The 21,085-nt window shown below is 51.2% G+C and overlaps 6 protein-coding genes across 6 annotated transcripts; 5 read left to right on the forward strand and 1 right to left on the reverse strand.

Moving 5' to 3' along the window:
* Window positions 1-79: 79 nt before the first annotated feature.
* LRP88_10823 (FAD-binding oxidoreductase) lies at window positions 80-2,257 on the forward strand (the record flags this gene model as incomplete). Its single annotated transcript, XM_083247272.1, has 5 exons — window positions 80-170; window positions 249-603; window positions 660-1,137; window positions 1,193-1,713; window positions 1,777-2,257. The coding sequence occupies 5 exons, from the start codon at window positions 80-82 to the stop codon at window positions 2,255-2,257; spliced, it is 1,926 nt and encodes a 641-aa protein (XP_083098385.1).
* Window positions 2,258-6,419: 4,162 nt separating this feature from the next.
* LRP88_10824 (pectin lyase fold/virulence factor) lies at window positions 6,420-7,666 on the forward strand (the record flags this gene model as incomplete). The annotated part of the gene is made up of 2 exons (XM_083247273.1): window positions 6,420-6,504; window positions 6,555-7,666. The coding sequence occupies 2 exons, from the start codon at window positions 6,420-6,422 to the stop codon at window positions 7,664-7,666; spliced, it is 1,197 nt and encodes a 398-aa protein (XP_083098386.1).
* A 1,137-nt stretch (window positions 7,667-8,803) lies between these two features.
* LRP88_10825 (uncharacterized protein) lies at window positions 8,804-9,196 on the forward strand (the record flags this gene model as incomplete). Its single annotated transcript, XM_083247274.1, has 1 exon — window positions 8,804-9,196. One exon carries the CDS (start codon window positions 8,804-8,806, stop codon window positions 9,194-9,196), a length of 393 nt encoding a protein of 130 aa, XP_083098387.1.
* Window positions 9,197-10,275: 1,079 nt separating this feature from the next.
* On the forward strand, window positions 10,276-10,983 carry LRP88_10826 (uncharacterized protein; the record flags this gene model as incomplete). The annotated part of the gene is made up of 1 exon (XM_083247275.1): window positions 10,276-10,983. One exon carries the CDS (start codon window positions 10,276-10,278, stop codon window positions 10,981-10,983), a length of 708 nt encoding a protein of 235 aa, XP_083098388.1.
* Window positions 10,984-15,006: 4,023 nt separating this feature from the next.
* Window positions 15,007-15,762, forward strand: LRP88_10827 (ankyrin repeat domain-containing protein; the record flags this gene model as incomplete). The annotated part of the gene is made up of 1 exon (XM_083247276.1): window positions 15,007-15,762. The coding sequence occupies one exon, from the start codon at window positions 15,007-15,009 to the stop codon at window positions 15,760-15,762; it is 756 nt and encodes a 251-aa protein (XP_083098389.1).
* A 2,643-nt stretch (window positions 15,763-18,405) lies between these two features.
* LRP88_10828 (Alpha/Beta hydrolase protein) lies at window positions 18,406-20,162 on the reverse strand (the record flags this gene model as incomplete). The annotated part of the gene is made up of 4 exons (XM_083247277.1): window positions 18,406-18,543; window positions 18,595-19,663; window positions 19,711-19,752; window positions 19,804-20,162. 4 exons carry the CDS (start codon window positions 20,160-20,162, stop codon window positions 18,406-18,408), a joined length of 1,608 nt encoding a protein of 535 aa, XP_083098390.1.
* Between the last annotated feature and the right edge of the window lie 923 nt (window positions 20,163-21,085).

A 21,085-nucleotide genomic window follows, 5' to 3' on the forward strand; every position in this document is an offset into this window, starting at 1 on the left:
TTAATCTACCTGCCCCCGGTGCAACCCTCTTCATATTTGCTGACGGCTGCGGATCTTGCATCTCCGGAGCAGTAGCGCCATGCAGCTCAACAGCCGTCTTTTGCTGGGCGGTCTCGTCGCCTTCCACCACGTGGCGGCCCAGACCGTTGTCGTCGATGGCGAGACAGTCGGTGCGTATCTTTCGATGCAAATATGAATTTGCATGTCCCCCAATTTTGGCTTGCGCAATGGCTGATTAGTTCTTACAGATGCTAATGAGGGCAATGTTTGTGAGGCGGCCGAGGTTGTCGAGGGTGACTATCTCCCCGAGGAGAAGACCCAATTGACTGATGCCATCCTGTCAAAACTCACTGAGCTTAAGCTCACTGATGTCTCTCTCCTCGCCTTTGCTGACGGCTCCGGGGGGCCTTCTCAGAAGTGCAAAACCTTTCCCGGAGAGGAGCACTGGCCGGGCGACGCCAGTTGGCGTGTTCTGGATCTCGTCACTCGAGGTGCTGTTATTAGGAACGTTCCCATTGCGGCGCCATGTTACAAGGACTATGTTGTCTACGACAAGGATCGATGCAGTGAGGTTATTGAGCAATGGGGAAACTCGTCTCTTCAGTGAGTGCCCCATCCTCATGTCCACCGAAACTAGCAGTTACTAACACATTTCTTAGCATAAGAGACCCGACCTCTGTCATGTCTCCTTTGTATGAAGGTCTCACATGTCCACCCAGCGAAGACCCCAGCGGCAAATGCACTCTGGGAGGTTACCCGGTCTACTCAGTTGACGCTCACAGCGTCGCTCACATTCAGCTGGCCGTCAACTTTGCTCGTTCCAACAGCATTCGGCTAGTCATCAAGAACACTGGTCACGACTTTAACGGCCGTTCTGCTGGCGCTGGCGCTCTTTCGATCTGGACTCATCGCTTCAAGACTATTGAGTTCCTTGAGGAGCGCAGGGCCTCGTCGTACTGCGGTCCAGCCTTGAAGGTGGGTGCCGGAGTGGTCGGTGCTGAGCTATATGAAGCTGCTGAGAAGTATGGGGTCACGGCTGTGGGAGGTGAGGGTCTTAGCGTCGGCTATGCTGGCGGATATCTGGCCGGTGGTGGGCATTCGCCAATGTCACCTCTCTACGGCATGGGTGCGGATCAGGTGAGTATCCTTGCTCGGCATCAAAGTCAGTTGTGTCGTGTCTAACAGCAGACAGGTCCTCAGCATCGAAGTCGTCACCGCAGATGGCCGCTTCATCACCGCCAACGAGGAGCAAAACACAGATCTCTTCTGGGCTCTCAGAGGTGGCGGCGGTAGCACTTATGGTGTTGTCACTTCCTACACCGTCAAGGTGTACCCGAAGATCAAGGCTGCTGTCATGTCATTCAACTTTAGCAGCGCCGACACCTCCTACGACACTTTCTGGCTTGCTGTTCGCGCTTACTGGGAACTCATCCCGACTTTCAATGACGCTGGAAACTACGAGTACTGGAACATTTGGCATACCAACCCCGAAACTTTAACTTTTAACATGGTTCCCTGGTTCGCGCCCGGCATGACTCTTGCGGAGTTGAAGTCTCTGACCAAGCCCCTCTTCGATCAGTGGGATGAATTGGGTATCAAGTTTGAAGTTACTGAGTCGGAACATGACAGTTACTATCCTGCTTGGAAGGCTGGCTTTCCTCGTGAGGTCATTGGAGGAGCTGCTTCCAAGACGGCCGGGCGTCTTTTTCCAAGGTGAGTTTTGCTTCCTTCTCATAACACAGAGCCCCGATGTTATCATTTGCTGACTCTCAACAGGGAAAACTTGGTAGAAAAGTTCGATGCGACCTTTGAGGCACTGAAGAGCGTGTGCGACAAGGGTGGACAAATTATCGGCTTCGGTATCACTGGTGGTCCCGGACCCTATCCTGACAACGCTGTCAACCCTGCCTGGCGAGGATCTGCAATGTGGGCGATCGCCGTCATTAACTGGCCCGAGGACAGTTCTCGAGAATTCGCTGCTCAAGAGAGCAAGAAGTTGACAGAGGACTGGATGAAGCCTTGGAGGGAGGTTTCCCCTGGTAGTGGTGCGTACGCTTCGGAAGCGGATGTGACAGAACCCGACTTTCACCAGTCCTTTTATGGAACTGAGAAATATGAGAGGCTTCTTGGTATCAAGGATAAGGTTGATCCAACTAGTCTCTTTTACGCGCACGAGGGTGTTGGCAGTGATCGTTGGTATGTCACTGGTCAACTCGACGGACTGCCGACACAGAATGGGCAGCTCTGCAGGGTTTGAGATATGTAAAAGCACAGAACAGACTTGATGGCGTAACGTGACCTCGGCAGAGGTTAAGCAATGCAGATTTCCTACCTTGTTGGGATAACACACGTAACTGTTTGAGTGTATGATATTGAATAGACAAAAGTGAGAAGAGATCAGTCAATGATGAGCTAAAAGGTTGTTCCAAATTCTCTGTACTGACAATGACGGGCATGCCTAGACTGTGAGTAGTAGAGTGGAAAGTCCGATCGCCGATAGAGGTCCTACTTTGATTGTGACCATCAATGTCTTTGCCAGGCATGTTACCCTCGACCTCGACGCCCTCGGTTGCCTACTGAAGAGTTTTTCGGTTGAAACTTTTTGGGAAGGCTGATCGTGCTGTGACGAGTCGTTTCTATAACCAATTAATTCTCATTTGTAAAGAAATCCTGCAAGAAAGAGTTGATTTCGTCTGCTGCTTCTTCCATAGGCCAGTGGCCTGTGGAAACTTGCTTAACAGTTAGATTCTTCACATGGCGTTGTGTGTCTTCCAGCTGAACAGAGGGCAAAGCGATCGTGTCTCGCGCCGCAAGTACAAGTAGTACTGGGCACTTCAAGTCAAATGCGTTACACTCATCCTCTGTGCGACTTATAGTCAGCGACTTGTAGGCAAGAGGGGAGAGAAGACGTACCAAGCTCGTCCTGTAGGTTAAAATTTGAGACCAAAACGCGATACCAGTTCAATGGCGCCTGATATCCACCATCCTTTGAAAATGCCTCTTTGCGGGCGGCGAGATATGTTTTGGGCAGCCATGGCCCTAGCTCTGCCAGTTTATCCTCTAGAAGCCATTGCTTGGTCGCGCCGATAGGTCCAAGATGTTTTGTCCATTCCACGGGATCCTTGGCATAAAGCAACGAAGTAAAAGAGTCTTGCTACGGCTATGTCAGTTTTTTTATTTGTTATTTAATATGTATATATATATGTATGTATACATATATGTATGCAGTGGGGCCTCACATACGTGACTGTTGATGATTTCGACTGCATCTGGATCCTCGGTGAAAAACTTCATGTATCCAAATAGGGAATATCCAAGGTTCTTCTGAGAGAGGCTGTTGGCAGTGTCAAGGTCAAAGCTTGCACCTGGGTGGAGGTAGCCGGTAGCTAGAAATGCCAGCTTGCTGAACCTATGCGGAAGATAAAGGCTCAGTCGGGCAAGGAGCCCAGCGCCCATATCATGACCGACTCCATAAACCACGTCTACGTGCTCGTGGTCGAGTATTTCAGCCACATCGTAACTCATATGCTTGAATCGATAATGCGAGGCGTCCGACGGGCGGGATGATCCACCATACCCAAGAAGGTCCGGGGCAATGACACCAAAGCCTAGCTGTCTAAAGTGCTCGATTTGGTGCTGCCACTCTAGAGCAATGGATGGAAAGCCATGTAGAAAGAGAATATATGGTTTTGGGGGCTCTGCGCTGGGTGTGACGCGGAAGTAATTGTAGGTAAACCCCCGAGAAACTTTGAAAGCGATGGCTTCCATGTTGCGAATTTGCTTGTGTGTATCATAAGCAAGGTGAGCTTCTAGCATATGGTGGACTTCTTTGAGATTAAATAACTTAGCAATGGCCCGGCAAGGTTGTAGTAGGTGTGCAACTGTGACATCTGAACCCCGCACATGCCGTTATTTTACTGACACTGATTAATAACCTTCTAATCAGCCGATACAGTTGCGGAGCGGAGTTGCGGAGGAGATGTGCTCCTGCGGCTTCTAATATTGTTGATTGGCCGACCTCTCTAACAGGACTCGTACGGTCAAGCCCGAGGCAGCCGAAGATCTGCATGAACGGATGGCTAATGAACTCAGGGCAGGGCAAGAAGGGACAGCAGGAGAGCCTAGATAGATGAATAAGTAGCTTAGGCAGGCACAATAGCAAATAGCAGAAGAAATAAAATAGCTATGGGAGCGGCTAGATATAATAAGTAAAGCGTCTATATATACCTTCAGCGGATCTGCCCCTTCTTGCACACGAATGCCTTATGTCGAATGTCCCAACAGGCACTGCCACTCCTAGAGGAGCAAAGCTAGAGGCATGGAGAAACCATAAGGTAGTTAGCCTCATCAGAAAGGTCACTGTGATAACATTGGGATATGATGCTATGATGTGTTGATATTGTGTTCTTTGCTATAGTTGAAGCCCGGCACTTGATGGGATAACTCAGCCACAAGACCGACCGTTAGCCTCACCAGCTTTGGGCGCAAAACAACGTCTTCAGCGATGCCAGCCGGAGTATTATTACTATATTTCAGGTTTATCACATAGCTCTTGGTGATATATACCCTGTACCTGTACTTAGATAATAAGTAAACGAGAAATAATTTCACAAAGCTCCTTAATGCCCGGCGACATCAAGGCTGATCTTGCCGCTAGGATACCCCTAACTATGTTCTTATAATTATCGGGATGGGTGACCTGGTTCTTATGGGTCCCATAATAGCACCCATCACATCTTGGCTTCTTTGGAAAGGGGACAGAGAGGGTGCGAGTCATTGGCTAAAAGTCTTAGCAAGAGCTACACCACAAGCTTCAGCATTGAGCTTGTCTGTGCTGGCAAAAGGTGATGGGGTAGCAAGGCGATACGAAGAGGATGGGCAAGCTACAAAGGGGAGGGGGGAGTCTATGACGCTGGTAATCCAAAAAGATTGCATGCGCTCGTCATAAGTGCTGCTTTGGAGGCGGCTCATTCAATAGACCCGATGTTGAGTGTGTGCCACGCTATTTACTAGGTAACCTTTTCAGCTAAGCAAGAAGGTCTCGACTTAGAGTGCTTATGTATGGGGGCCACACCCCTATTGACCAAAGAGCACTCGGCGCCCGGCTGAGTTTAACTTGCATTATCGCCACTGACCATCCATAATTGGAAGAGTGGGTAGGTTGATCACCATCATGCTTAATGGGAGGCAAGCGGGTTGTCGGCTCAATGGTGTCTGGAAGATCGCAGAAGAAGTCTGCCGAGTGTGTAGCATTTCAATATAGTTGCACTAAAAGCTTGGCTATTTGACCATATCTACTCTTCCCCATAAACTCAAACCATCTCGGACTTTCAATCCAATGATCGGATCGCCATCATGCCCCTCAATCTCCTCCTCTGCCCCTTTCCCCTTTCGTGGCGCCTCTTAGCGTGGCCAGCTGACTCCCCAAGCACTCGGAACCCCACGACGTGGCGGCACCAGATTGACCAACGGCGCAGTGGCGGCTGACATGTTCGGGGACTGCTAGCAAATGCCGTGTAAGGCCTGGGAAATGGTCCCCGAGTGTGACTGAGATTGATAACTGCGGCCCTTGCAGCTCCATCGCCAAGGACCAAGTTTCTTCGTAGCTGGAGGGGTGACTTCTATTTAAATGTTACCCGTCTTGTTCTTGATACCGATAGATAGGAACGTATCTGCAAGGGAGCATCGCTTAAAGTATTCACAAAGTATGGAGAGCTCTCTCTCCTTGTTCCCTACATAGTGGCTACCCTCCATCTCTCCCGCCACACTTGCCCTTATTCGAACATGAAATATGCGTCACCTGACGGAGATTGCTTTTCGTGGCAGTGACATTCTATAGTTTACTGCCAACACTCGATCAAGCAAGTTTCTTTCAACCCTCTTTCAATGCTTGTCCCCCATTCCTTGATGCCGTCCAACCCGGTGGCGCGTTCCGGGCCTTTGGAGTTGGATGCGCCGTTGAGTCTAGCCACAAGCCTCCTCAGCGATGGCGCCTGTACCTGAAAGTCTGGCTCAACCCTAACGCTACATCCCGCAAATCAACGTCGTAGATTGCCGAAAAAGGCTTGCTAGCTGCCACGAAGCGTCAATATGAGATCACGGTGTGCCCCTGGGCCTCTGGCGGTTGAGATGCGATCCGAGACTAGCTATTGAACGCCAGCTGGCGTCGGCTTGCCTATTTAGGGAGGGGATAGAAGCTTGAGGCCCAATAGCTTGGTTTGGGTTGTCGATCTGAGTCTCGGCCCCTCGGGCTTGCCTACAGGGCTGAAAGAGTGTGGGTGATCTGAGCGAGGGATTGAAGAGATGGGAGCTATATAATCCCTCGTTTTTACGTGGTGAATTGTTTTGCTTGTCTGGTAACTCGACACTGTCCTTGGCACACACATTCGCTTCTTCTACCTCCCCGTCAATCGCTCATCATGAAGTTCACATCCGCTCTCGGAGGTCTCCTCCTCCTCGGCAGCGTCTCCGCTTCGCCAGTTGCCGACGACTCTGGTCTGCAAGGTCAGTACCGAGACAAGCATCTCGATCCAAGACATCGCTAACTTGTGCAGCCCGCGGCAAGTGTCAGTACAAGGACAAGACCTGCTGCGCTCCTGACAAGGACGCCATCGCCGACTACGGACGTACCGGCTACTACCCCTACCGCCAGACCATCTACGTCAAGGCGCATAAGAGCATCCAGGCCGCCATCAACAAGGCCCATGCTGGTGACAAGATCGTCGTTGAGGCCGGCATCTATGCCGAGCAGATCACCATCAGCAAGGATGGTATTGAGCTCGTCGGCAAGAAGGGCGCCGTCATTGTCCCCCCCAAGAAGTTCAAGAAGAACACTTGCTCTGGCCTGAGCGGCCCCAAGACTGAGGCTGGTATCTGCGTCACTGGTCGTGGTGTCCAGTTGGAGAAGTTCATCACCGAGCATCGCAGGGTCCTCGGCGTCAAGACCAAGACCCAGGATGTCTCCGTCAGTGGCTTTGAGGTCCGCAAGTTTTCCGGCCTCAACATCGCCGTCGTGGGTTGCAAGAACACCCGCATCACTGGCAACACTCTCACCGACGGTGCCATGTACGGTACCCTAACTGTCGGTTCGGTCAAGACCTTGGTTCAAGGTAACAAGGTCTCCAGCACGGGACTTGGACCCATCGCTATCTGCATGGACAACTTCTCCGACGTCCTCGTCAAGGACAACAACGTCGCCAACCACAACGTCGGTCTCTGCGTCCAGACTGATGGTGCTGATGTTCAGTACAACAGGGTCACGCAGAGCTGCGTCGGCATCTTTGCTGATCCCGGAACCAAGAACGCCAAGATCCGTCACAACTACGTCGGTCCTTCCAACCCCAAGTGCGGTGGTGCTGCTGGAATCATCCTCGACGGTACCATCGGAATCAAGGTCACCGACAACGTTGTTGAGGGCCAGCACAAGAACCAGGCTGCCACAGCCGTTGTCCTTGTCGATGATCCTTGCCCTCAGACTGGTCCCAATGTCCAGCTTGCTTGCCTGAAGCTCAAGAAGCCTGCCATCGCAACCAACAACATCTTCATTCGCAACACCTTCCGCGACAACGACTTGGACATCTACACCAACACTACCGGTAAGGGCAACGTGTTCAAGTGCAACAACTGCAAGACCTCGTTCCCTATTGCCGATCTGTGCAAGCTGTAAAGGCGTGAGAGACGGAATGGAGGTGGCCGGGAGAAGGAATATTGTACAAAGATTGACATGACGTGTCGTTCTCGTTGAAAAGTGTATACATAGCATAATCGAAGAACTTAAGTCTTTGTAGCCAAGCCCAAGATCTATCATTCATGTGTTTTCCCAATAATCAAGTGACTTCTTTCAACTATTGCGCGGGAGCAGGTGACGCGCGAGAATGACGACGCGTGGCTCAGATCCAAGTCGGCCTCAGGATGCATACATCTATTTTCAGGGCCAAGATACTGTTAAGACCGTGAGTAACCGCCCTGAACGAAGCCAGAAAATACAGCCAACATCATCGCCAAGTTAAAACTTCCGGCCGCTCCGGACTACTGCTCATCGGTAGAGACGACTACGAGTAAGCATAGCCATATGGGACGTCGCATCTTTCTCGACGTTACGTTGTAAATCCCGGCGGCATATGGGATCTTATCAACATGCCATCTTATGTCATCTCGAGGATGGACAGCATCGTGTCATACGATCTGCAGCTGACCGACCTCCGTAGGGCATCATTACCGCCCCTGATTGGCCTCGCACCATTTCTCCGACGGCCATACGAACAATGATCTGCATACCCGACTCCACTAAACCTCGTTTAAGTCCAGTAGGATCGCCCATCGGTCGGAGCTTTTTGAAACAGATTCATCTGGGACGGAATCAGCTGGACCGCCACTTTCGAGGGGTCCAACGGTAATAGAAGGTAGACCGGCACTTTCAACCAGTCTCGTGGTTCATGTCCTTTTCTGGCAGACGATTCGTACATAGCATTGCTCGTAAGGGTGCACAGACTAGGCACAAGTCACTTTGCGTCAGAAGGACATGGGGGGTATGGCGGCACGTTGAGCCTCCTTTGGGCATGGGTGCCTTGACTATGCAAAAGTGTGGATGCTATTATTAGTTGTAAGTCGTACAAAATGTATTTTCATCATCACAGCCACGATGTTGTCTGAATATATAAGAAAGCCTACACAGCTTCAAATCTGGTCCTCATTTGAACAGGCTCATCGATCACATTACAACACAAGCCAGCAACAACCAGCTAATCTCCACGCCTCGACTTCAACGTTCACCCCTCAACTCACCAAACAACTGACCACCATCATGCATTTCACAAGCATCATCACCGGAGCCGCCGCACTCTTTGCCTCCGCCTCCATGGCCCAACCAACCGCCCGCCAGGCTCCCGAGGCGTACGCCAATGTCATGGTCTACAACTCTGCCGACCACAGTCAACAGCCCGTCAGAATTCCTTTTGGCCAGCTCACCAACCTCGACCAGTACAAGATCACCAAGCTTGATCTCGTGGGCCTCAGCGTTCACATCCCCGACATTCCTTCTCCTGATGTCAAGGACGTCGTCTGCCAGCGCTACAACGACAAGTACGGTGTTCAGCTTGGCAGCACCGAGTTCACCTATGAAAACCCTGCTCTCATTAGCACCAACCCTGTTGAGTTTGGCTGGGTCCTGTGCTATGTCAGGGGCAAATCTTCTTAAACGCGCCGAGGGGTGACTAGACGGTTCGATCTTCGATATTGGAGGAAGAAATACGACTGAGATCGCGTTATGCTGGATTTTTGCGATTGATTGATTGGGGTTTTGTCTTGAAGGAAGCTTATAGATTTCTAATCCCATCCATTGGATTTACTCTCCGCCCCCTTTACACAGTGATTGGAACTATGCAAGCACACACATTAAGACCCAAGACATGTTCCTATCGTAAGATTTAGGTTTTCCAGGTATTATTGCTCCGATGTTTGCTACGGTTCCATGTTACAGTTCATTGGCTTCAACCGTGGGAACAAGGCGTTGAAAAGAGCTGGAATGTTCCATTTAAACCGAGACCTGCAAGGCTACAAAGAAATTAACCCATAACAGGGGCACAAATAGTAATCATATTCGGCATGGTATTAAAAGCAGCAAGGTACGACGCTTTACAAGGACCAGTAGGGTCAAGTCATTGTTTTGCTCTTTCTTTCCCCAGTAACCAGAAGCCATGTGCACAGCAAGATCTATGACGATATAACACGGGGCGATCGGCAACCCAGCTCGCTAAATTTTAGCTCTCAGGGGCAGCTCCCCCTGCAGCTTAGGGCCTAACGTTCCATGCCAGGGGCTGAATGTGGCTTTTCTTAGCAGGCAAACATCGAATGAATGATCGACGCCTCAAGAAGAAACAGCAGCAATATATCTACAGAAATATATCTAGAAGGGAAGATCACGGCCTAACAGGGTGTTTGTTTCTTATCATAATCACCACTCCTGACATCTGAAGCCGCGGATTAGCTTTTCTGGGGATTACGATCAGCGGCTCAGAGCGTGTTAGTGCGCGGATGTCAAGGCAAGAAAAGCCGCTATCGACATGCCAAGACCAATAAACTGCTAATAGTTCGACGCATGTTGGCTCAGCCCAACAGGCCCGACTTCCGGTTCAGAAAAAGAAAGACGCGAAAAGGAGTGGATAAGAGGCATTGCCCACGCTCCGTTCTGTTTCTTGCTTTCCACATTCCTGTCGTTTTCGTTCCAGTTGTTCTCGTTTCTGTCGTTCCCCGAAACCCTGTCGCTCGCTTGTTATCATGGTTTCCACTCGACTCCTCGCCAGCACCCTGGCCCTGCTCGCTGCCAGCGGTGTCAGTGCTGGGCCATGCCGCCCTTCCACCACCTCCACGCTGTCGACGGTTGTCTCCGAGACCACCTCTGCCAGTTCTGCCAGTGAGACATCCACCGTGTCTGTGTCCGAGACTGAGACGGCTTCCTCGACCATCTCGACCGACATTTCGTTGACCTCTACCCTCACCGAGACGGTCTCCACTGATTCCTCCGTCGCTGTGTCTACCACCACCACCACCACTGCCTCGGCCTCCGAGTCCTTGACCACCACCGCTTCCACTGAGACCTCCGCCTCATCAACCGAGTCTACCACCGCATCGGCCTCCGCAACACAGCCTCCGCAGTTGTGTTCCGTCGACTCCGACTGCACCGCACCCGGGGACATCTGCATTGATGCTGTCTGCGCTCCTGGTCCAAGCCCCGATGAGTGCACCACCGACGCCGACTGCGACGGAGCCACGCCCTTCTGCGACGCTGGTACTTGCATCGCATTCAACCCAAACTCTGAGTGCAGCACCAATGCCGACTGTCAGGCTCTGAACGGGGGCGCGAATCCTTTCTGCGACGCTGGTATCTGTGTCCCTACTGATCCGAACGCCAGTTCGTGCGCAGTTGATTCCGACTGTGACCCTGGGATGTTCTGTGTAAACGCCGTTTGCATCTCTATCCCCTAATGCTCTGAGAGTCACGACTGCGTGGCTCTGCTCAGGCCCTACTGTAGAGGCGCCTTCTGCTTCGAGAATTAGTGTTTACTGATTACTGATGCTGGCTGACGGAGCCATCCCTTTCTATGAGGCGAGCACTTGCGTTTGCTAAGATGTTGGCGAGGATACCTTGCGCCTGCTCGTTGCGAGGACTACGTGTGAAACTTTTTGCAATCCTCGGCTAACTCGACTTTGTCTGCAAGTCAGGGGAGCGTGGATCACGTATTAATTAATTTGTTCATAATTAAATCACATGAAATATCTAGTAACAGAAATATCCTACTCTTCAAGACTCAGAGCCCTATATGTTTACTGTGTAATGAGATATTCAATGTACCGGTGTTAGAAGTGAGCATATTTACGTACCCATGCTACCTTGGCTTGGGATCCATCATCTGCTGCATGGTCCCCGCCTCATGCCATTTTGCAGATAACAATTGGCATGCATCTAACCGACCCATTCACATGACAGTAATAAGGTGCGTCAGCTGTCAGGCTCGCTGAGCTCGACCTTTCTCAGATCAATCATCCTCACGGCTAGGCTCTGTATGGAAAAAGAAATCCAACCTTGCTCTTTTCCCACTTGAGAGGGTTCCTTGAGGGCTCCATCACAACATTTTTCGCATGGCGACGAAATCACCTCCCGTGGACCCGGGGTCCGGGCATAGTTCTCAATACACATCGAGTAACGACTCCCGGTATTCATCAGGCTCCCAGCCGCATGACACGTTGGGCAGCATCAAGGACTCCAGGCGGAGTGTCGCAAGCACCAAGCCGTTCGTTGATTACAACTCACTTATTGAGTACGCCACGGCAGCCAATATCGAAATAATTGCATGGTCAAAGCTCCAAATCACTGACACCATACTTGGCGCCGGCGTGAACATGACAGTATCACGCGGGTCATGCGTTGAGAGGTTCGGGGATCTATCCCTGGCAATAAAAAAATACAATGTTCCCATTCTTCGTGGCAGCTCAGACCTGCCCCAGTTCACAGACGAGTGGATGGATCAATTGGCAGTCATGTCCTTGGAACTGCGTGTCCTCTCAGATCACCTCCTCCGAAGTCACCCGAACATCGTTAGGCTTCTTGGTATTTCTTTTGAGATTTGCGACCCAAGCAAGAATGCCAAAGACAACCAAAATTCAAAAGACAACAAGAGTTCGGAAGACAGCAAGAGCTTGGAAGACAAATTTTTTAAGCCTATACTTATACTCGAAGAGGCGCATCGGGACTATCCTACACTGGAAAGGTTCTATGCTCATTCGAAGGCCCAGGGCCATGAGATTCCAACGGATGTGAAGGTGGCTCTATGGACCGGCATCGCAGACGCTCTGTCTGCGGTGCATATCGTTGGCGTGGTACATGGGGACATCAAGCCAGACAACATCCTCTTATTCGAGAACCCCAGCAACGGAAGGCTCACAGCAAAGTTATCCGACTTTGGCGGTTGCCAACCACCGGACGATTCAGATGCATATGATCGGTATCAGTTGCTTGGTACCGAGTACTGGAATGCCCTTGAGGCATACGACTGTGGCCATCCACACCACCGATCCATATATAGAGACATCTACTCTTTCGGCCTACTCGGTTTCTATATCCTGTTTGGGTCACACCCTTTTGGTAACCCTGAGGAACGAACTTCACGGGAAATTGAAGGACTCTATAACTTTAAATCGAATTGGAGGGGACTCAGCTACCTCGTCGTTACAATACTCGGGCGACGATGGCCACAGGCGATGACTAAAGAAGCTCACAAGCACCTGAAGTCCTTGCCACAGGCTACTGATATCGATAGCTTCAGGACTAGATTGGCCTCATACCGCTATTACATGGAAAATGGTGATGTAGGTTTCGACACTCCAAAACCAGGGAACAGGGAGAGCTATTCAACTATTCTCAGTCTCTTTTCTAACTCTCTAAAAGGTTCAAATTGGGATGCGGACCAAGCCTTCTCGCCCCGATGCGCTGTTTGGCATTCGTATTTCAGAGCATCCCGACTATCGTCCTTTTGCGATGGCTTTGGTAGTGACTCTATTTATCCATGCCGAACCGGAGAAGAGAGATCAATGGGAAATTCTAGGAAATCTCTCTGTCTTCCTAAACGACAAGTAGGCAACTGACTTCTTACATATTCATCAGTATCAGTGGCTAAAAATCACGTCTCAGGGGCACAGCAAAGAATCTTCGTGACATCTACGGCTCGGAGTGCTGGCAATACGTGCTAGAACTTCTGGATACAGACAAGTTTCTACCTTGGCAACTGAGGTACGGATAGAAATTAGATGTATATCGTGCTGTATGAATCGCTGAACTAACGTATCCCACTTTCAGTGATATAGACAAATCTCCTCTTCAAGGCCGTAGGGCGCGTATAACCTGGCTGACAGAAGTTCCAGCCTCCATCAATGTGGGTTGGACGACGGACATTATTGGTTTATTGTGGTCATAGAGCGCAGACTAACTGCCAGTTGCTACGATTCTAGGTTCTTGGTTGGGCTCAACTATCCAGTGTGCCCGCATCCCTGCGAAGCATCCTGAAGGGGGAGTACGAAAGTCGCTTACGCAACAGTGCCCCTAGCAAAAGGATAGACTGTTTGCTCGCATTGGCATGGCTGAGTATTGACGCTCCAGATAAATTCTTTTCGTATCACTTCGAGGCCGCACAGTTAGGATCGCAAGTTGCCCGCATCGTTTGTTGCAGGTTTGGCCCTGTGAGCTTTGCACATTGCAACGCCGCGCAATCACGGACATTCAACAAATGGGCACTTGAGAATAGCTTGTCTAGCATGAAAGGAATAGGGGTGTTTTTAGAGACACTTGAAAAAGCTTGTCCCTCCATTCTGGAGTCAGAGGAAGTTCGGGTGGAGTTGACGGTAAATGGACACGACTTTGGTTTGCTGTGCAAGGTGCACGGGGACTATTCTCCTTGGATACCTGACTCAACCCCACTCCCACCCGAGCCGGCACTAGCAGCTCTCAAAGCCGTAGTCAAGAACGATTTCCCAAGTCTTCGCAAAACAATAGCAGCTTGCAACAGCGCGCTAGATGCGCGGTTCGCCGACGGAGATACACTGCTTCACATTGCGGCTGAGTTTGACAGGGCCGAAATGCTCACGTGGTTGGTCAATGAGTGCAAGCTTGACATGGATTTACAAAACTCGGAGGGCATGACACCACTTGCCACCGCAGCCCTCCATAGCAGTCACAGCGCGATGACAGTACTCCTCAATCTCGGAGCCGAATACAAGCGTATTCTGAGTGCAAGGATGGTGACTTACTTGGCAAATGTTAGTGGGGGGGCGATGATATCGCGTTTCGCACAACTGCGAGATGTCTTGGAGCGGGAATGGGGCTTCTTACCTATTACGCCACGAACATGCCCTTCTCTCACAGAGCTTCTAGACGGTAATTTCTCCTTCTTCGACGATCAATTTCCTGAATCCGAATTACAGATCGCGCCAATATTCGCATCTATTCTAGGGAACAATTTGGAATCTCTTCAGGAATTCCTTCAGGATGGCTGTTCACAGGATGTGTGGGCGGAGTTTGCAGCGTCATCTCGAGTTCGCTTCGCACCAATTCACCTCGCATGCCAACTGAGACCGTTGCATCTTGCAGTCCTCCTGCATCATGGCGCAGATGTGCATCTCAAGACAGACGACGAGCATCGACAGACGCCCTTGCATCTTGCGTGCACAGCGATCAAGCGACCCTGCTACCTATATCCTTGCTCACGGTTCGACCCTGAGACCCCAGATTTCTCCCTCCCGATGCTTGCGGAGACGAGACTCTGCATGCTCCGGCTTCTTGTAAGCTATGGTTTCACCAACTTCAACGCCCAGGATGCCCTGGGTAAAACAACTCTGCATCATTGTGCGCGGCAGCAGGGCTGCCTCCCTGTGATGCGGGCACTTGTACTGGAGTTCGAGGCCGATCTCGAAATCCGAGACGTGCAATTAATGACGCCCCTTCATCATATCACTACGATGGAAGGGCAGGACCTGGACTATCTAAAGCTTTGTCTCTCCAAGCTCTCGGATGACGCCATCGATAAACCAGACGTCTACGGCCACACGCCGCTCATGTGGTGTGCCTCTGTGCAGAGAGGCAAAAACAGCATAGACTTTTGCAATTGCCTCATTGCTCGCGGATGCTCGCTAGCTCTCCAGAGCCGGTATGGAGCGACAATACTCCACTTGGCGACTCGCGAGCCAGGGGATGATGAACTTTTAGGCTACATCTACGACGAGGTTGTCGGACAAGACCTACTGTCAGCCCTTTCAGATCTCGTGGATGTGCATGGGCGAACCTTCGCGCATACCATGGCTCGGAGTGAGAATCCAAGGATCCGGCATCATCTGCAACGCCTCCCACCCAACATCCTCAGAGACCTGGTCAACAAAGCCGACCTGGCGGGATTTACACCTCTACACGAAGCCGCCCTGGCTGGTGACGAAGAACTGGTCAGAACCCTGATGGAACACGGCGGCGACATCCACCAGAAGGCTATGGACCACCTTTCGCCAATCTGTATTGCTCATGCTGCAGGTCACTCGGCTATTGTTGAATTGCTTCGGTGTGAGACTAACTTGTCAACGGAAGACAAAGAGGCGTGGACTTCGGAGCGCTGGACACGAACCAAGAACAAGCTTGAGGAGGAGGAGAATGCTAGGATGGAGAAAGTCCAGGACAAGGTAGATGCTGAGACTGAGAGCAGAAAACGGCTTTACAAGACGGTGTAACTACCTAGTGCTTAGCGTGACGGAAGGCAGCGATCCCGAAGCGTTCACTGAAGTAGATAATTATGAATTGGAATCAAGAGATACGCCATACTGTGAGCTGAGGTAAAGAAGTTTAGAGGGCACACCGAAGCTCGTCTAGCTTCAACCAGACCTCTTGAATATACCGAGCACTGGGGACATCCTCCCCTGCGCCAATAGTGAGGCAAAATCGAACGACCGTAGCGAACCTATCACCCATAAATGCGGCCAAGCCGCCGCCGCCACCGCCACCGCCACCCCCCGTGGTGGACCGGCCATCGAGAATACGCACCAGCTCAGCCGTCACGGCGTCCGGGCTGAGGGTCTTAAACCGAGACCGGTCCCCATACGGGACCGGACAGGCCGGGTCTCTGCCCCACATACCGATCTCAAGGCATACCACGCCGAGCGAGTAGATATCATGTGCCATGGTGTATTCACTATTGCTGACAATCCCCTGCCGTCGGGGATGCCGATACACGTTATGCCTCCAGTCGCCAGTACCGCGTCGGTCTGATGCCGCTCTCGCGCTGCGTGCGTACTCAAACCCAGCTAGGTAACATTGGGGTAGATTTTCTTGTGTAGGCCTCTTTGTTGCTGAGTTGGGCTCCATGGCTGTGTCTGAGGTCCCCGGGCTCGGGAAGAATAGGATGTTATCTGGCCGCACGCTTTTGTGCACCCACCCTAATAGATGCACGTACAGCACGGCCTTGGCAACGTCGCAGCACAACGTCACGCGTTCTGTCAGCGAGAAGCCTGGGCGATGCTTGTATAAATCGCGCAAGGATTGAAGTCTCCATATTGTGCTTGTGCTGCCAGCCCCGGTGCTACCTGTGTTGATAGCAACTGAGGATCTCGCGCTTGGGGGTAGCTCATACAGCAGTCCAAATGAACGCAAAGTCTTGTTGTGTGTATAGCCCATGCATCGCAAAAGGCCAGTTCGGTCAGGATCGCTGCAGGAAAGCATTTTGGCCAAATCGCAGGTTGCACTTTCGATGTGGCTAATTGCCTCAATGCCGTTCTCGTTATAGGACTGGGCCGTGTACTCAACTACGACCGGTTCAAGGGGCTCTTCCCCCCCGTTCTCTCCCATTGGCCCCATGCCGGGATGGTAGTAGGCCATATTGCGGCGTGAATGGCTGCTGAGGAACTTGATCCTTTGAATTGGCTTCAACAGCACCTCCTCGTTGACTTTTCTAGCAGCAAGGGCGCCGTAGTCGTCGATTTTGAGGCTGACTCGATCGGCAGTGTTTTGACCTGAAAGATCTACCGTTGCTACTGTCATCCCAGAGACAGCTTGTGGATGCCAGCTCGTAACTCCCAAGGCTGGGTAGACAACATCCGCCTGCCTGATCCAATCACACAGCGATGCTTCTAGTCTTTGGAGGTCCCGGCGGCGCCAAAGTGCCCATGATATACGCGAACTGACTGGACGCGTAGAAGTTACAGCAGACGTCAAAGTTGCGTCTGATCCTGGTGGGCTATGAAGTTTGGCGATGCGTTTCGCGAAGGTAGAGCGCAAAGTCTCTAGGTGTGCCAGCATATCATCCATTAGCTTTTCGTCTTCGTCAGAGATGATCCGGGATGCCAGGCTCTTGGTGTCTTGGTGCATGGCGGCGAGGCGTCGCAGGGCTGCTGAATGTGCCCTAAACCGCATCCGGAGATCCTGTTCATCTTTCTCTTGGTTCTGTGCGGTTCCGATGATATCGACGACACAGGCAATGATATCGATTGTGGCATTGATAGAGCCCACGAGGCCGAAGATTTCAATTCCTGTCGCCATGGTTCTGTTGTTTTCCCATCGTTAAAGAGTTCAGGACGCGGGGGATTCCCTTCGACGATATGAAGAGAGAACACTTGAAAAATGGGGCAGCATTTGCGACGCACCTCAGCCTCTGCGAACTCGGCTGTGTTATTGGTTGCATGTGTGTTGCCCGCAAACTCGGGCGTACACTGCCCCAGTACACTGCCTCGAAGGTCTCTTAGCTTATGCATGCTTGGGTTTTCTTGTTCGCCTTAAGGCTTAGTGGTCTTCAATTGGGTTTTTACACCGGCTGTTGTTTGTACCTAGGGTGCGAATGGTCAGAGTCGTGGTCGTTGGGCACATGTGCATAACAAGGCAAGACTCGCGCATGATGCTAGTGGCAGAACGTTGGTGGTGTAGCTGGGGGTCTTGGGCATAAGTGTAGATTAGTAACAAAGAAATACGGGGGATACCTTCAGAGAAAGAGAGAAGGGGTCCTGACATTGCTTGCTGTGGTCACAAGCCACACATTACCTTGTTTATCCCTGAGGTTCAGGCTTGGAAATGCCTAAGAGTCTAAAAGATTACAGGGAACGTTGACCGTTTATAAGGGCATGCATAAGAATCATAGTCAGCAAACCTTAAGGGGTCAACTTGATCAACACGTCGTGTTTCACAAAGCGGCAGTCTATCAGGGCAAGGTCACTTTCTTGCTCCTTTAGTGGCGATTATAGGCCACGATGTCAATATTCTGAAGTGTATTTCTGCTAAATAACTGCCGCTTCTCTGCTTGAATCGTGGAATAAACACGCAGCACGTCCAGCGATCGGCCTTCGTCATGCTTGAAACAGTTAAGCAACCGCTATTAATGAAATGCCGATCTAGCTAAGCAACTTTGCATACTCAAATGCCAACATGTTGGGCTTGCACACAGCGCCGACCTCAGGCAGGACTCCATCACGGAAGTACGTGGCAATAGCATTCAGGGTACAGTTTGAAGCGTGGTAGGTGACTCCATGCTAGTTTCTATTGTTAGCTTCGGCTGTCTCAAAAGGCAAAGTGGAACTTACACCAACTCCTTCGTGCACAAGCATACGGCTCCCCTTGAACCTAGAAGATACCTGCCAGGCGTGGGTCAACGATGTTACAGGATCATACGCGCCGTTGATGACAAGAACTGGGAAGCTCGTGTTGACATTTCGAAGGTTGTTGGTATCAACACCCTCCGCAGCCTGGAAGCGCCAAGCACCACAGCCCAGATAATCGGCGGCGATAGCATCTCCGAAAGAACTCTCGGCAAGATGGGCTCGGTACGTGGGGTAGAGGTCATCAGGATCCTGGACTCGGAAAGACGAGTCGGAACATGCGATTCCGGCGAATGACTCGGTGCCTCGGTTCCATTCTGATGCAGGTGTCTCCTCGACGGCAAGAGCCTTCTTCCAGCGGCCGTTAAGGGCTTGGGATAGCATGGTTGCAACCTTGGGGTATCCACCGGGACTGGACAGGCCTTCGATGATGAGTAACTTGAGTCGCTGCAAGATGGAGTTGCCTCCGGCCGGGAATTCCTCCTTCGAGAGGCCAGCTGGGAGGTTTTTCATCTCGGTCAGCTTCTGAAAGAGGCCCTCCACTGCATCTCGCAGATCCTCAACGGTGGTACGTCGGCCAGCGTAGTTGGCCAGTCGACAAGTCTTAGGTCCAACCTTGACGCATTCGGAGAACATGTACATCAGAGACTTTTCAGCATCACGAGGACCACCGACTCCAGTGGCTGTCAGGTAGGAGTCGGCAAGAGAATTGGAGTCGAGCAGCAGTCGCCCCATACGATCCGGGAACAGAGAGGCAACGACCTGACCCAAGATAGTGCCGTATGAGATACCCCAGTATCTCAGCTTTCCATCCTCGCCGAGGGCATCGACGATCTTCATCATGTCACGAGCCACAAAAGCAGTGCTGATGTAGCGGCCGTATTCCTGTTGAGTCGCATAACAAGCATCAGCTATGGCTGAGAGCTCGGCCCACTTCTGGTTCTTGATATAGGCCCAGAGGTCGGCTTGAGGCAAGGTACTATCGCCTCGACGCGTCACCTTGTCAGGGGTGTTTTGAGGGCGGCAAGAGAACGGAATAGTTCGGCCAACGCCGCTTTTTGCTGTCAGTGGGGGATTGAAGGAACAGTTCGATAAACTTACCGAGGATCGAAAGAAATGGCATGGTGATGGCCGCCGATGATACTTGATCGAACCCGTTAGCAAGCCTCTTGTCCGTTGCCTGATAATACTCACTCGCGAAAATCCGGTCCAAGAGTAGCAAATGTCTCAATGCCTGAAATTCCAGGACCACCGGGGTTCCACAGAACGCTGCCCTTGAATGGCTCTTTGGTAGCATTGAAGCGGATCAACTGGAGCTCAATGGTCTTGTCGGATTGGGGATTGGTGTAGTCCAATGGAACCTCGATTGTGGCGCAGTATCCACGTTCTCTCATGGCAGCCTTGATCTCGTCGGAGAGGTCCAGGTCACATGGCTTCCAGTTGAGAGTGGAAGAGCCCGATTCGATGAGAGATGTTAGTTCAGGCTGAGGTGATGCCAATGTGGCGGCCAGGCTCGAGAGACACAGGCCTAAGATGGTTTTTTGCGACATCATCTTGACCCAGTCGAGAATGAACAGAGAATACTGCAAAATAGAGTCTACAAAAGAAAAACCCGGTGGCATTCCCGCCGTTATGTACTCCAATAGCTCCTGCTGTGCTTGTGTGACGATGTCAGCATTTGGCGGAGATGGTGCCAACGTGTCAGACATTTGTGGGGAGAAGCGCCATACAATTTCTGTACCAAAGATGCGAGCCATTGATCGCGCTCGATAGTCGAATGTATGTCTCAGCCATTACGTGCCGCGTCATTTCTCCGTTGCAGACTGTTGGTCAGACTATTCTTTTCACGTAAGGGACGGTCTATTGAGACCCATTAAAGGAATAGAAGGAATCTCGCAATGTAACACGGGAGCAAGGAACCAATGCACAATCCGTAACTGGGAAATGAAGGGCGCGAAAAAGCACTTTATCGAGCATGTGTTGGTAAGGCTGAATGTTGAGGATGGCGTTGAATGCTCCACCAGTGAAAGGACTCTGATTAGGCGGAATGTGGGGGATGCTAAATTTAGTACCATTCTCGGAAGCTATCAATCTCCTACCCTAGACCAGGCAGGTTTGTTCCTTATCCTGCCATCTATCTGCTGTTCCTCGCAAAAAGTTGACCGCTTTCTGCATGGTGGCGAGTGAGGAATAATAGTTCGACAATATTTCGCGCCTCTATGCAGCAGCTTGCTGTATAACTCAAAGCTAGGTGATTAGTCCACTGGCCTCTGTTTGTGAGGAGTTCCAGCTTGTTTCAATTACAGGAGCTGCAGGGGTTTTGTAACTACGCCAATGGATCTCACGTCAAGAATGAATATCAACAGAACTGACGTGAATTAAGCCGTAATCAAGATTCGGAATGATCTATGCGCAAACATCGCCCGGATCTCCTTGCCTGGCGTGGAAGGATCTGACCTATTGCCGTTTTCGCTGA

Source organism: Fusarium phalaenopsidis, assembly GCF_050370095.1.
Source record: "Fusarium phalaenopsidis strain FUZ10S chromosome Unknown contig_32304, whole genome shotgun sequence".
NCBI classification, from domain to species: domain Eukaryota; kingdom Fungi; phylum Ascomycota; class Sordariomycetes; order Hypocreales; family Nectriaceae; genus Fusarium; species Fusarium phalaenopsidis.